The sequence below is a fragment of the Erpetoichthys calabaricus genome, chromosome 8 (genome assembly GCF_900747795.2).
Source record: "Erpetoichthys calabaricus chromosome 8, fErpCal1.3, whole genome shotgun sequence".
NCBI lineage: Eukaryota > Metazoa > Chordata > Cladistia > Polypteriformes > Polypteridae > Erpetoichthys > Erpetoichthys calabaricus.
Window position 1 is genome coordinate 68,960,039 of NC_041401.2, and position 12,624 is coordinate 68,972,662.

A 12,624-nucleotide genomic window follows, 5' to 3' on the forward strand; every position below is an offset into this window, starting at 1 on the left:
GAGCGACGGGCGCTGAGCAGGCTCCTGTCAATCATGGAGAATCCACTGCATCCACTAAACAGTATCATCTCCAGACAGAGGAGCAGCTTCAGTGACAGACTGCTGTCACTTTCCTGCTCCACTGACCAGACTGAGGAGATCGTTCCTCCCCCACACTATGCGACTCTTCAGTACCACCGGGGGGGGGGGGGGGGGGGAAACATTAACATTATTCAAAGTTCTTGTCTGTCTGTATACCTGCATTGTTATCACTCTTTAATTTAATATTGTTTTTTGTATCAGTATGCTGCTGCTGGAGTATGTGGAATTTCCCCTTGGGATTAATAAAGTATCTATCTCTATCTATCTATCTATCTAGATTGCAATTTTGCAATAAAGGTGGAACAAGTTCTGGCAAGATTTATCTTGATTTCATTTTTTTATTACACAAAATCTGCTGTTTTGGCAGGGGTGTGTACACTCTTTATACACACTGTACATTCACACACATGAAGGAAACATGTAGTGGAACAAATGAAATTAAGTTAATGTGCATGATACCAAGTCTCATATACCGTAACAGGTTAAGGCATTATATGACCCTAAGGAATTTGGACGTTATCTATCCATCCATCCATTTTCCTAACCTGCTTATGCAGAGTAGGACCACTGTGCAACTGGACCCTGTCCCAGTAATCATCAAGCACAAGGCATGATAGTTTCTGTATCACGACAGGGTGATTTTGAGCAATGCCATCTGTTAGGTTTTGTGAGTTTTGACCATGTAAACCACAGAACTGTAGATTTTTAACATCATTCTTTTTGTTTTCTTTTAAACAATGTTCCTCAGTTTGTAAGGTTGTATGAAAAATATGTTCTCCAGCATTGAGAGAAGCACCTGTCTAATTAATCTAAAACAATATAAACTGCATTTATCTTAACTAAATAGCTGTATGATTTCTAAAGACAATGGATCACATGTGTTATTCTGGAGTGTCATAGAAAGAGTGAATATTTATCTAATTTGGAACTTTAGGTTGTACATATACTGTATATGACCATTGTGAAAAAAATTTAAGATGACAAAAGTTTTTGTGAGAATTTATCCCCGTGGTGTGAGCTAATGAAAACAAGAAACCATTTACACCTTGTTTATTTGTATTTTTTTTTGTATTCTTCGGCTATACCCTTGAACTATGGTTATCAGAGACGAGTGTATCGCTATATTCTTGCACAACAAATAGGTAATGTTGGATTACAAATTCACTCAGTTTTTCTCTTTCGTAAAAGAAAGATCAGATTAGATGTTAAACCTGTTACATAGTTAGTACAATATCTCTATTGTATATCGACTTCCTACTTTTCTAATCATGTGGTTTGGCCTTCCCATATAATCAAGATTTGAATAACACCAGTCTGCTTTTCTGCTGCTTTTTATGTGGCATTTTTGGTAAAAAGTACTCTTCTTCATTTCAACACAGGATTCCATATGCACTTTTTCAGTACTTGGCAAGCTACTAATCTTTAACGATGTATCCTCCAACAGGCTGTTGGGTTAATTAAATGAAAGGCTTTTTCTGAACATATGGAAAGTGACTTTTTTGGGGTGTATGTTTTTACTGGAATATACATTAACTGTGAATGAAGGATTATGTAATTTTTAGAAGAAAAGTATTTAAAGGATTTTATGGAACCAGCAAATGTTTGATAATAAAGGAAGCAAAGGAAAAAGCACAAAGTCTATAAGAGACTATTTGGATCCAGTCTTCAGGTGAATACAGTAAATTGCTTTATGAAATTAATGGCTCAACTGCATTTTTGTCAATAGTGAGTGATGATGTATTTTCTAATCTTTTAGTATTTTTGTTGTAAGTTAGAGCTTTTCTGTTTTGATTGCCTTAGATCTTCCTTCAGTTGCATGTAGATATGAAAATGTTTATATTTTTGTAGTTATAGCTACACCAAAAATATTATTCAAGTTTTATGTGAAAATTTAAATATATCTAGAATAGCGTTGATGATTATTTAAAGCTTTCTATTTGTTGTTTAAAATCAATATTGTTTCATTAGTGATGGTGCATTTAGGCATTTCATGTTGTAAATGACAGCTCTGCATTTTCTGTCTAATAGAAAGATTTATCATTTTTTATAGATGGCCTATAAACAGCATTTGTTTTTTTATAGATAACCTGTAAACATCACTTTAATTAAGAAAAGTAAAGGACAATTTACTACAATTAAAGATTTTTTAAGATTTATTTGCTATTAGAAATTATTACTACATGTAAACTGCTGTGAATATGCAACAGCTACTTCTGGATGCCCCAAGGGGCTCTTATCAGGTGCCAAATTAAGAAGAAACCACCATGGACATCGTATCCAGCTCCACTCCAGGAGAGCATCGTGTTCGGTCAGAGAGCTGCAACAGCGCCACTTCGCAATCTTCCAGTGTGTCACTGTTGCTACGGCAGCGTATGACCCAACTTATGGCCTGCGTGGAAGACTTGAGCTCTGATGAAGAAATCCAGGAAGAGATGTCTCGAACCCTGGATGAAGCCTTTTCTCTGTGTGCCAAGAAAAGTATGAAGGAGGAGGTCAGGTTCAGGTGCTGTGTCATCTATGCTTCCACAGAAAAGGGAATACAGGGGCTAGTGGGAGAGTTTAAGATGGCTTATGTGGCAGTGATAAACGTGCACATGTTATTTTTGTATGTTTAACCAGACTAAAATTAATTCTTAAGGTCATGTGCCAACCTGTTATTTTGATTGAAGTCAAACAAATGAAATTTTGCAAATCTTTTGTAGTACAGAGGCTATTATTAGAAAACAATAAAAAGGCATGTTGGCCAAAGTAATGCTTTTCTTTAATGTAATGCCTTTCTATTTCATAGTGGTCAAAAACATTACAGTCTCATTATGCATTTGTAAATACATCATTTTTACAGAGAAGAAGTCTGCTTTCCATTCATTTTTGACCCTACTAATTCAGTTTAAGGTAGCAGAGAGCTAGTGTCCATCCTAGCAATACTGAGCACAAGCCATAACCAATCCTGGAAAGGCTGTCAGTTCAGTGCACAGTATGCTCATGTTCACCCACACATTCACTTAAACTGAGCCAATTTAGGGTTACAAATTAACATATTACACATGTCTCTGTGATGTGGGAGGAACCCTGGAGTACCCTTAAGGGAAAAAAAACAAACAGGTCTAAACTCAGAAGTCTTGAATTCTGAGGCAGTAGGACTACAAACTGTGCTATTGCATCCCCTAAAGCCTTTTTTCATTGTTAAATAATCAATTGTTATTATGTATTATGTGGAATGGGGCATATTAAATAAAGATGAATTACTAGAAAATGAGTGCTTAGGCAACATGGTGTCTCCTACTTTCAAAACTCTGAACTAGTTGGTTTGAAATGAAACAATGCAAACATTATTTTGCAGAGGCCTACTATATATTTTAGTTTAGTGCCACTATTGTTGGCTTTTGACTGTAAAAGTAACTGCAAGGTCTTATACCTATTGCTGCCAAATAGTTTGAGTGTAAGGCTACACCCATTAGAGGTAATAGTAAATACTGAATACTGGTAATATCATACTGAATTAACCAGCAGATTGTCTTCTGCACTCTCGATTATGTAACATATCCAAGGCTAATGGAGAAGCAGTAAAGGTTTAAGTTAAGGAGAGGATGGGATACTTCTAAATTGAGGTAGTAATTGACTAGCTATCCAAATGTGTTTAGTCATGTAACCTGCCAATACCCCTACTGGTCAACAATATAAAGATTCTACTAAATACACGGGATTTGAAAGCATTTTAGTTAACTTTAAAGTAGGCCTACGTATACAACAAAGTAATAAAGTGCATTGGTATCACTCATGAATTGCAAGCAAAATGAACAATTTGCAAATAAGCATTCATAACATAGCAGGTAAAATGGTACAGATGCTCGTCACAATAATGTCATAAGCTTCCTGTCCTTACAGATTTCACATAGTCACATGGAATGTTGCCACAGCTCAGCCACCTGATGATGTCAGTTCTTTGCTACAACTGGATGCAGATGAGCCCATTGTGGATTTGTATATTATTGGGTAAGAAATGTAATTAATTAAATGCCAAGTGTGTAAAATGTAGAAAAACCCTTTTACTGACTGCTGACCTTCATAATTTATTTTTACTTTTATATATAAATGTAAAATTATTTGTAGGTTTCCAGAGAGTATCATTAGATATAATTATTTTGGTTACAAAAAAAAGCTTATATTCTGTAGAGGTAGGAACTCCAATATCCTAGCTTGGTTCACAATATGTAGAGTTTTTATGTTTTGCAAGTTATTAGGTATTGCACTTTAATTCTGTGATACTGCAATTTATTCCTTTTTTATTTGATATCAAATTTCATGTACGCAAAAATGTCAATTTACTGCATGTTATTATAGAAATACAAGATTTAATTCATTCTGGTTATTTTTTTAAACAGGTTTTAAGTATCACAGAATTCTCCATTATAAAACAGGAAATTCTGATTACTTTACATAATGCATACTGTGGTATATAATGCCTTGTAGTTAGATAAGCCCTTACATTTGTAGTAAGGCTGTCAACCAGTAACTGACAATGAGATATTTTATATTTAAAGTATTCTTTAAATATATACACAAATGTCTATTTAAAAATCTAAGTGCTGCTTACATGTATATTGCCATGAAATACATATAGAGCAGGAGTGTCAAACTCATCATCTGCCAACCAGATCCTCCTCTTGGACCATCTTAAAATGGCCTGCCTTATCAGTATTCATAACATGTTGCATATTGTCCATGATGAATGTTAGTTTTCTCGAAGACACTTTGTAACATGTTTTCATATAAAGATTGTATTTGCATATAATTTAGTTTATCACGTTTACATCTGACATTAAAATGCACCTAACATTTGTGCTCATATTCATCTCCTCAGCGTACCACACTGCAGCTACCAAAATGTAGTTAGAATGGAAACTAACTGTTCATAATGATCCAGCAAGAAAAAGTAAAAATGTAAATAATTGTAAATAAAGAATGTCAGCGTTTTTGCATGATGCCCAGAAATGGGACAGTCCCATGAAAGAGAAAGTAACTTGACTTTATAGATGCCACAGCTGCCTCTCTGCCCACTTTTTAAAGCTGCACAAGCTGGCTACCTTTCTGTAGCTTACCTAGATGAGTCCCCCACCCAACTAAATTAGTCATTTTCACTGACTTGATTGTTGTATGTGAATAGAAAACGCAGTTGCATTTCCACTTTTGATATTGTAAATTTAATTGTAGTCAGTTTCTGTGCTACATCACCGGCAGCAGTATCAACAGAGATGTTTTGCTTTAGCTAGAAATTGTTGCATTTGACCTGACTGTGACCTGACTGCAGCTCTCACTGTGCTGCTGTTATTTTTTCAATCCTGATAGTGTTTCAAGAGAAATGCTAACAGAATATGCGATTATAATGAGTGGAGATGTACCAGTGTTTCTTGTTTATAAAATAAAAAAAGTTATTTTTGGCCCGAAATAAAATGAGTTTGACATCCAGAATGTATGAAAAATACCAGTTGAACACTATTTGGTTCTCAAATAATGGTAAAAAATATCCATAATAATTATCAATTGGAGAATAAAAGTGGCTGATGCTTCACATGCACCTTTTTATTTAAGGATACAGTATATTACTATTCTTTTCTTTTATTGGGGAAGATTTGTTGCAGTTCAGGGAGGAACTTGGATATGATATCTTGTTTTAGTTGACATTTATTGCTGCTTCACTTTTTTCTTTGATTACATCACTTTGTGAATTCTCAATTAAATATTTATAAGCCTTTCAAGAGCCCACTTGGCAGATAAAGCCATAAACACAGTAATAGGCTATAGTTTTCCTGAGTCATTTTAATATGATAATATTTGAAATGTGCATATTTCAAATTAAGTTCTTTCTTTGTTGTAACATTCTGAAAAGAAATTTAAATACAAATACTCTATAGGAGCACTTCTCCTGCGAACAGGAGAATTTGGTATTGGAAACTGCAGCAGTGTTAATGTTAGTGGCACAGCATCTGTTGGATAAACATATTTTACAAATGTTACCATCATTCCATAGATTCTTCTACCTGCACAAAAAGATACTCTTCCTCAGTGCATCAGTGGTGTATTGCCATTGAAAATGCAGCAACACTCTTATTAGATTTGTTTGATTCCCCGTCCTACGCCGACTAATATCCTGTGATCTCTGATCTCCCTAGTCTGCAGGAAGTGAATTCAAAAATCCTGAACTTCGTTAATGATATGGCTTTTGAAGATCCCTGGAGCATTTTCATTATGGATACTCTTTCTCCTTTTGGATATGTCAAGGTCAGTACAAGCTATTTCTTTATATAGTGTTGGCATTCATTGCCAGCCTCAACCCTTGCACCCAAGGGAGGACTTAGATGTGAGGGGAACCGGAGTTTGAACCACTGTTTGGACCCCCACCCCCCAAGGTGTTCTGAGAGAACCTGTCAAAGCTTAAGAGTTGCCTAAACTTGAATAGGCTGTACATAAGAAGAGCAAGTAAAGTGAGAGTGTGTAATACTGTAGGTGTATGGATAGCAGCCAAAGCCCAGAAACAACTTCATATATTATGAGTGATATATATAGGGAGGGACTTGATGGTCATCACAGTACAGTATGCCGTGTCAGATATTAAAAACAAATACAGTCTGATCCTTCAACTGTGTTATCTTGAGAGGGAGGAAAAAATATTTAAAAACCATATTCTGACACCTTGTTATTTTCACAATTTTAGGTATGTTTAGTTTTTATGGTACAATCAAGTGAAAATGAAAACAAAAATAGAAAATAGGTACAAATAAGCTTAAAAAATTAAAACACTTCAGCAGGTTTACTTCACCAGTTTGCAGACTCTGGGCACTTTTGTCAAGCTACCAAAAAACTTTAACTGTTGTTCAGTAGAGATATGGTCAACTGGCTAATTTTACAATGTCCAGTTTGTCAAACAACCCTTCCAAACCGTGTGATTTGTCAACAACAAAATTCTGCTTAGGCATGTAAAGTGCGGAGGACACTTTTATTTTCAAAAAAGATTTCTCACTGCTGTGCGAAGTGGGAGGTTAGTTGTTGTCAAAAAAATGCAAACACCTGACAAGTAGGCGTGAACATGTTCAACTTGTGATCCATATTCAGGTTGGTCCATAAGGCGCTTCAAGTAAAGGTTTTTGAAATATTACATACAGTAAGTGCAAAGACATCCAGCAACTGATCATAACTAACATCAAACCACATGAGGACCCTGTAATTTGGTTTGAGTGTGCTGTGCTAGGTGAGTTTCTGTGCACTTCTGTTGGGCTTGCTCACAATTACATCTAATATATCACCACTTACGAACAGACTGAAATACTGTTTTTCGCTGTCATATGTACATGATATATTTTCCTTTTGTCCTAGAGATCAGTGAATGGCACCTTTGAAGGATGCTGAAAGCTCTTCTTATACTACACACATTCAGAAATAGTCTCAGATTTTGCCGTTTATGCAAAATCATCACTTTTATTTGCTTAACTATCACTAGAACTTTAATCTTTTAATGCTGTCTGAAGATCTATCACTAATTTAATACAACAAATTATCATCTTCTGCACACACTTTCCATTCTGATTGACCATACTCAGCTCACCTGCTGAAGCTGCACTCCGCCCCGAACTGCAGTTCACTGGAGATGCACAAACTCCAGAATGATGGTATGCATATGGCTTGCAGTGGATGAGTAATCTCAGGGTAACAGTAAAGCAGTTAAAGAGTATAGAACCATCATGTCTAGCAGCAGGAATATCAGTTTGAAAAACAAAGATCAGATATTTTTTTCATACATCTTGGTTAAATTTAGGGTCCTAGGCTTCAGCCCATGTTATTCCATGCAGAAGTCAGGCCGTGCCTACACCAGATTGTAACTATGCGCCAAAGCCACATTTTGGGTAAGGCCTGGGATTTGCATACTTTTGATTACATAGCTGGTAACGTTGTTTTTGTTGCACATCACCTAATATGAGCCTCTTACATCTCTCTGTTGTAATAAAAAAAATCTTGGGATGAGACGTGACTTTTTGAGAGACTTTTTGGAATGAAGTCCTGCGACACTGAGACTTTTAACATGAGATTCTTTGAGATTCTTTCAAGTCACGCCATACTTACAACCTTTGGAAGCAAGTCCTGTGAGACGGTGACTTTTGCCATTAGATTCTTGCAAGTCACGCCCTACTTACAACCATTGTCAAACAAGACCACGGTCATCTAACCTCTCAGTTGTGTGAATGCTTTTGGCAGACACACTTCCTGTGTCCTCAGCTCTTATACATTTTATCAGGACAATAATTGTATACATTCTAGACACATCAACGACTAAGCGTAGAAGAAAGAGCAGGGACAAACATTCGAAAAGGTCGGGTAATTTATTAGAGATAAAGATACTAAATTCACTAATGGAAGTTAGTTGTAGTCTTCAGGAATGGTCAATTCCTGGGAATTAGCATTGTACTGTTCAGGTTAAAAGGCTATCATGCTGTGTATCTTATCTATCTACTTTCTGAGCAATAATTTTTCAAATCCAGGCCATAATGATATACACTTTATTCCAACAGAAGTATGAACAAAGCATTCACTTCCAGCCAATTTAGAGATGGCAGTTAACATGCATGTATAAACTGAAGTGCCCAGAAAAAACACAAACGGACAATGGGAGTGTGTGCAGATCAACACAGACAGTGTCTGGGCTGAGATTTGAATCCAGGACTTACAAGCTGTGGTGCCCAATGCTAACCATACTTTAATATAACAATGTTTGGATGCTTGTCTTGGATCATGTACAGTAAGTGAGAGATTGAACTGGGTTACACAAGCACAACATTATCAGATTGTAGATCTTTGAATAGCAGAAAAAATTATGGGAACATAATAGTTTTCCGTAACAGTGGTATTAAATATTTTCAGACTGTTGCAAATAATAAAGTTATAAAACACAAGTTGCACTCTAAACATAGGCTGACTGAAGTGACTCACACTTATAATAGAACTAGTCATTTAGCCCGTTACAATAACGGGCGCTAGAACAGTAGTGCATAAACATTAGTAGGAACAGTCTATGTTAAATGGCAAAGGACTTTGACCTCATTCTTTTTGTTGATCGTATTTTTCTTTCTTTCAGCCTTTCTTCTGTTGATGTTTACTTGCTGAGCTGACCGTCCTTCGTGGGCTGCCGCCGTGTATTGTGTGTCTTTAATTTTCTGTGACAGTCTTGTACGGCTCTATTCAATAAGGGCGCGTAGATAATTTAGTTCAAATGGCTCTGGAATATGTGAAGAGCAACAGGTGCAGATCTTTATTTACGCGCGCCTTTATTCGCTGCGCCCAATTGAGGTCGTCCTTTTGAGGCTCGCCTTTTTGTGCGCGCCCTTATTGAAGGATACCGTCTTGTACGTCCGCTGGCTTGTACGTCCGTAATATACGTCCGTACGTCCGTAATATACCTTTAATTTTCTCTGGCGGTAATACAGGCGTGCGCGTCGGTAATATGCCTTTAATCTCCTCTGACAGTAATACTGGCTTGTATGTGGCTGTAATATGCGTCACTGTATTGTGTACCTTTAATTTCCTCTCACAGTAATACTGGTTTGTATTTCCGTAAAACGCCTCTAACTTCTCTGACAGTAATATCGCACATAGCACCGTGCCCCGCGCATGCGCACTTCACCAGAAGACACCCACACACGGACACCTGGACGCACATAGGGATTTTATATATATAGATAAGGCTGAGAGATTGGCTTCAACATCATGTTTCCATTCACCAGCATTGCAGGTAAATTCAGTAATCAACCTACATGTTGCTGTTTATTTTTGTTTGTTTACTTCTAAAATAAGTGGAAACATTCTGCTGTTTGTTGGAAATTTATAAAGTCAGTGACACTAGTAAATGACAATAATCAAACAATTCACAGAAAAATGAATAAGAAGAGCAGTTATTTCTTGCATGCACTTAAGTCTGGTTTGATACCATTGTTTTTATTTTCTAATGTTGCCAATATTTCCCTTCACTGGAGCACTCAATGCAAATACCCTGGTGAAAATAAGCATACTGGAAAAAACAAGTCAGTATTCAGCTAAAATGAATAGGTGAAAGGGGTAGGAGGGCTTTCCTTTTTCCAACTGTATTCAGGAAGGATTAAGTTTAGCATTGTTGCCACAGCCCCATATCCAGGACTCCCCATTAATCACTTGTAATGGGAAGAATCTGAATACATTCTGCGTTAACACACACCTTATAGTTCCCTGCTGCCCTCATTAAATGCTTTAGAGGTTCCTTACTCTAGGATGTGGACTGATATATATAAAGTGTATAAAGTTTCCATTCCTACAAGATATTTCCCTAATTAATCTTAGCAGCTCTTGAGCAGCATATCCTTGTCAAGTTTGTTAAAGGAACCAATATTTGTTTAAAGCAAAATAATCTGTCATGCTAATAAAAGGTATTGATTTCATTCTTAATAATATTTCTGGTGCCTAAGGTGCCATTTGTATTACATTATTAGTTTATACAACTTTGTTTATTTTCATGCAATCTTTATTAAATAATTGAATTTAAATTTGAGTACATAATTATCCTGAATAATATAATAAATTTTCCTGTAGTCAGTTCTTTTATTACATCTAGAGTTTTGTTCTTCTTTTGATTAATATTTGGTTTCATCTAGGGATTGATTATTGAAACCCATTATCTTTTTTGTACCATTTTTGCAGTAGAAGTCTTCAAGTGAACATGTTTAGAGGAATAGATTATTCTATCCTAAAGAAGAATGGAAAGCAAATTATGGTAGTGATTCATTTGGCCATCACTGCTTAGAAATTTGAGCACGGCAGTCAATTCACAGTTTACAGAGCTGAGCTACATAATTTCTGCATTCCATTGTGAAAGCGCTTTAGCTGCCATGAACAATGTCTTCCTTCACAATAAGCCCTCATTAAACCAAGCAGATAGAGACACACAGCAGCTCCACAGCAAACAATGCTCTATTTGTTCTGGAAATTAAATTACTGTTGCAGATTTTAGTTTATTTTTTGTCATTTTTTTTCTTTTAAAATGTAATATTATAACAAGAACATTACAGTTTGCTTATATATAAACAAATAATTTAATATAATTAAATATATATATTAACAAACGTTTTTCATTACTTTTCCAAATTGTTATTATTTACAGATAAAGTGTGTTAGTCTGCATGTTCTTTGCATTTTTATGTGAATTCAGAACCATAGATTTTTCTCGCAGCATAAAGTCATGTTTAAATAGTAGGTCTAAACTCACCCGGTGTGAACTGGACATAAATATCTAATTTAATGAATGAATGTCCAGTTCGTACCAGTTCCTGCCTTGCATATAATGTTTTCAAGATAGGTCCTGGCTGGAATGAAAAAAGAAGTTCCAAAAATAGACAGAATGGAAAATTAATAGAGTGTTTTAATTGTGTCTCTTATTGCTTAGAAGTTTTCAAAAGTAAAACAATGTTTTTGTGAGGCTGCACAAAAAGTTGAATAAGAGTAAACACTATTAATTTTTACTACTTTGTTTCCTTTATGAAATTGATGGATTTCAGTCTAAAGAATTGTAAACTCTTATTCAGGAGTCATATTGCCCAGATATTTAAAAATATGTAGCCATTTCTTTTAATAATTCAAAAGGCCTTCAGTCAGGTAGTAACTCTTTTAATTTTTATAATATCTGTCACAGAGCACAGTTTCACAAGGTGCTTAACTGTGAAAACCAAAAAACAATTCTGTAATTCAAAATAAGAAGATAGGAAACAAAACCTTTCACACAACCAAAGATTACAAAGAAACAAACCCTAGAAAGACTTAAGAATCTACAATATTTAATGGTCCAGATATTTCCATGATTTTTTGCTTCATTTATTCCCATCGAATTTTAGCCAGATGTTCTGTTGTAATATTAGATTTGTATGTTTTTCTTTAAAGTTAATGTATAATAGGTCAAAGAAATAATAATATAGATATTATATTACAATTAATATATACTTTTATACCAATTCATTATCAACAAAAGATGATGATCAGAAGATGATCAGCTTTAAGAATCTGCATTACAATATATTATTAAAGCAGAAAAAGTTTATATTTGTGCCCTTATAAGCCCAATAATTTAAACAGGGCATATCATTAAATTGTTCATCATAGCTGTTGAAATAGTTTGAGCTAATTATTGAAATGACTATTATATTTTTAATGACTAGTTTGAGCTAATTATTGAAATGGCTATTATATTTTGAATGACTACAAGTCCAGTTTCTCTTATGTGATGGACAGAAGTGTTCACACTTTTTTTTTTTTTATGGCAGCTATTGAGAATTTCACAAGATCATATTATTTCAGCAAATTTTATGAGTGTTATTATTTAGTAAAGTTCTCAGTAATACAACTTTTAACTTTTCTTAAGTTTTTGTTTTGGCTGTTAAAGGACTTTTACAGAAATCTGCCAAAGGTGGTTTTCATTAAAAAGTTCAAGTCCTGTTACAAGATTATTACACAAAAGTGCCCATTTAGAAAACTCAT

The 12,624-nt window shown here is 35.1% G+C and overlaps 1 protein-coding gene across 8 annotated transcripts in view; it reads left to right on the forward strand.

Moving 5' to 3' along the window:
- The window catches only part of LOC114655604 (inositol polyphosphate 5-phosphatase K-like), a 37,490-nt gene that overhangs the window by 8,198 nt on the left and 16,668 nt on the right, over positions 1 to 12,624 (forward strand). For 4 of the 8 annotated variants that reach the window (XM_051930240.1, XM_051930242.1, XM_051930241.1 and 1 more), the window contains 2 exons: positions 3,967 to 4,074; positions 6,252 to 6,360. In XM_051930240.1, coding sequence (XP_051786200.1) covers positions 3,967 to 4,074; positions 6,252 to 6,360 — 217 coding nt within the window. Of the gene's footprint in view, positions 1 to 1,404; positions 1,751 to 2,288; positions 2,585 to 3,966; positions 4,075 to 6,251; positions 6,361 to 12,624 lie in introns of those variants that run through there. The other 4 variants (XM_051930238.1, XM_028806716.2, XM_051930239.1 and 1 more) reach the window with 3 other exon arrangements.